At 26.6% G+C, this 3,277-nt stretch overlaps 3 protein-coding genes across 3 annotated transcripts; 1 reads left to right on the top strand and 2 right to left on the bottom strand.

Moving 5' to 3' along the window:
• Positions 1-78: 78 nt before the first annotated feature.
• ENU1_001300 (hypothetical protein) lies at positions 79-891 on the top strand (the record flags this gene model as incomplete). The annotated part of the gene is made up of 1 exon (XM_008856428.1): positions 79-891. One exon carries the CDS (start codon positions 79-81, stop codon positions 889-891), a length of 813 nt encoding a protein of 270 aa, XP_008854650.1.
• Positions 892-932: 41 nt separating this feature from the next.
• ENU1_001310 (PCI domain containing protein) lies at positions 933-2,277 on the bottom strand (the record flags this gene model as incomplete). The annotated part of the gene is made up of 2 exons (XM_008856429.1): positions 933-2,046; positions 2,102-2,277. The coding sequence occupies 2 exons, from the start codon at positions 2,275-2,277 to the stop codon at positions 933-935; spliced, it is 1,290 nt and encodes a 429-aa protein (XP_008854651.1).
• Positions 2,278-2,427: 150 nt separating this feature from the next.
• ENU1_001320 (Alpha_ANH_like_IV domain containing protein) lies at positions 2,428-3,236 on the bottom strand (the record flags this gene model as incomplete). The annotated part of the gene is made up of 2 exons (XM_008856430.1): positions 2,428-2,791; positions 2,848-3,236. 2 exons carry the CDS (start codon positions 3,234-3,236, stop codon positions 2,428-2,430), a joined length of 753 nt encoding a protein of 250 aa, XP_008854652.1.
• Positions 3,237-3,277: the final 41 nt, after the last annotated feature.

Raw genomic sequence — 3,277 nt, forward strand, 5'->3', positions numbered from 1 at the left:
ATTTGTTGTATTTCCTGCATTGAAAAAATGTCTTCAATTATAAAATAAATAGTTCTAATCAAAACTTAAAAAGTAATGATGCAAAGTCTTTTAATAATCATATTTATTACATTTTCACGTGCTGAATATCATATTGTTATTCCAATGCTAACAGCTCCAAAAAGATTACCGATGATTGTTTATACAGCTGATTATATAGTTAATGCTTATAAATATGGGCATCCAGGTATTGTGATTGATGCCATATTTCTTTCCAATGGATGCAATGGATGTAAAAACCCTGACATATTAGAAGCAGCTAAAATCTTTAGAGAGGCAGGTATCAATACTATTTTAACAAATATTACATCAGAAGATTATGACAATGAACAATTTTATTCACACCTTATGGATATATATGAGTCTATATTTCCATTAAGAGGAGCATCAGATTATGTTCCATTTGGTCATAAAAAATTCAATAGAATCAATTATTATTTTTATAAAACGGCTGATATGGCAGTAAAGCAATACCCATTATTTGATTATGTGTTATTCCTTGAAGATGACCAAGCATTTTATAAAAATGCATTTATTAGACTAAAAGAGTTATTTGATCGTTATAACTTAACTGGAGATCATGTAGAAACTCATTTAATACCAAACGTTCCATCACCAGAGTCTGATAATGCTAAAGGATGTATTTGGGGATATTATGGGAAATTACAGAATAGAAAAGAATATTTCCGGTTCAGAAAGCTTGCTAAATTTGATAAATGGATTAGGTGTGGTGATATTGTTCAATGTCTTTGGGTTGATGCATCTGATATGCCAAGTAGAAGACTGAATTTGGGACGTCATTTTGGAAGAGATAGTTACATCAAAAGGTACGACCCAAAATATTATAATTGATGTCTTAGTTAAAAAAAGTCAATCATTAAAAAAGAAGTGAATTAAACGGAGATAGAAGCAGCTAAAGTTTTACTCATAGAAGTAATAGCAATATATTTTCTAGTGACAGAAGACTGTTCTTCAGTCATAATTAAATAACGGTCAAACTGATTAATTTTAGCTTTTAAAGTGTTATCGAAGATCATACGTAATACAAGTAACTCAACTTTTTCTTCTTGCATATCCAATTCTTGAGCTAAGAATGAAAATTTGATTCGTTTAAAACATTTAACTAATTTTAGTATTAAATTTTTTTGAGCAGTTTCGATTAATAATGGAATGTATTGTTGAATATATGGATGATCTTTGAATTGACTTCCACTTTTGTTTAATGCTTCTTTGAAGTGAATAATATTATTTTCATTAAAAGCACAATATAATTGATATACTAATTCCATTTCAGGTGATGTTTGATAAGATTTAACTTCTTGGGCTTGGAAAATATCAATTTTTGATGCAGATAATAAGTGTGCTAAAATAGTAAATCTTAATGCATCAAATCTTTCTGGAAGACCTGCTTCATCTAAGCTTTTGAATGAATCAAAGAAATCATTTTTAGCTCCAGCAAAATCCGAATTACATAATTTAACTTTACCACAACATTCCATAATAATACCAAGAACTTTAGGATGACTAATGTTTCTATCACTAAAATTAATTTTACCACATAACTGTTGTAATTTTCTCATATCATTTAATTTAGAATATAATTGAATTTCTAGTCCATATAATTCAATTAATAAATGACTTCTCATTGGATCTTCTTTCCCATTTGGTAAATAACATGAATTAACTAACTCACTCAAAAATGGTTTTAATTCTTCATATTTACCTGATTCAAACATAGTATTAGCTTTCTTAATATTTAATTTAAATATAATTCTACTGAAATTTGAATTCTTTTCACAAATTTCAATAGCCTTATTAACTACTTCAGTAACTACTTCATTTCTCATTCCATTTATATCTCCTACAATAAGGAATAACCCTTTCTCAGCTTTAGAAACTGCTGGAATATTTAAATATTCTAAAAATTGAACAAAGTATGTTTTAAATTCTTCTTCATTATTTGCTTTACCATAATATCTACATAATTTTCTCAATGACTTATATCCCCTATTTTTTTTAATTTTCTTTATTCATTTTTAGTGTATTTTTGTTATGAACAAACCACTCAGTTTTCTTTTCACTATCTTCTTGAACAATTTCTTTGAAACTTTCAATAGCCCCTTCTAAATTTGTTTCCATTTCATTTTTTGCATCATAAAATTTATTTTCAATTCCAATCTCTTCATCATCAATGACTTCCCCTTCATCATCAAACATCATATCATCATCATCAAACATTTCTCTTTATTCTAATTTCTTAGTTCTTTTTCTTTTTATTTCTCTTATTTTTTTTTTTGAGGTTTAACTTCTTTTTTTTTAATTTTGAGTATCTAAAAATAAATTCTTTTAATAACAAAATAATAAAAATTGTGTTATTTATGTAAGCAACTAATTCTTATCAATACAATGAATCGACTTGATATTCATATAACAAATTGGTGCATAATCATCTTCTAACTCTGTAATAACATCAAAATCAACTTCAATTCTTTTCTTAAAAGAAGGTCCATCAAAAACAAAAGATTCAAATTCACCACCTTCTCCAACAACACTTGCACCACAAAGTTTATTTAATCGAAGTAATTTTTCTTTCATTTGAGCGAGTGATTTTCCAATATCATTTTGATTAAGTCCCATTGAACAAACTTTAACTAAACGAACATCTAAATTACTTTCAATGATTTCATCAAGAACTTCTTTTTGGTCTTTTTGCCATAAAGGAACGAGTACTTTTAAACCACAACGATTTGCACTAATTACATAATAAATAAAAGAAGAATAAAAACTAAAATAAAAATAATAACAAACACATTTTTTAAACGATTTGATTGATAAGTAGAAGCAATAGCTCCACAACAAATAGAGTCAATTTGTGGAAATTTATTTAAAACTTCTTTAACACCAAGATATAAATTTTCAATTTCATCATTTTGAGTTGGGACATAATTAGAATCAATACAAATTGATGAATTTGATTCAAATTGATAGTTTATTAATGGAATATTCATTGCTTCTGCTAAATAAGGAATTGCTTCATGAAGAGCTGTTTGAAACATATAACTATTATTTTCACTTTCTTTTGGTTTTGATGGTTCTAAATGAAGTAAACAGTCAACAGAAATTCCAAGTTTTTGTAAATAAACAATAGTATAAACACTGTCTTTTCCACCAGACAATAAAGCAACACAATGACTCATTTTCTTTTTTTTTATTTTTTTTTTAAGTTTTTTTTTATTTT

The sequence above is a fragment of the Entamoeba nuttalli genome, assembly GCF_000257125.1.
Source record: "Entamoeba nuttalli P19 unplaced genomic scaffold asmbl_1896, whole genome shotgun sequence".
Taxonomy (NCBI): Eukaryota; Evosea; order Mastigamoebida; family Endamoebidae; genus Entamoeba; species Entamoeba nuttalli.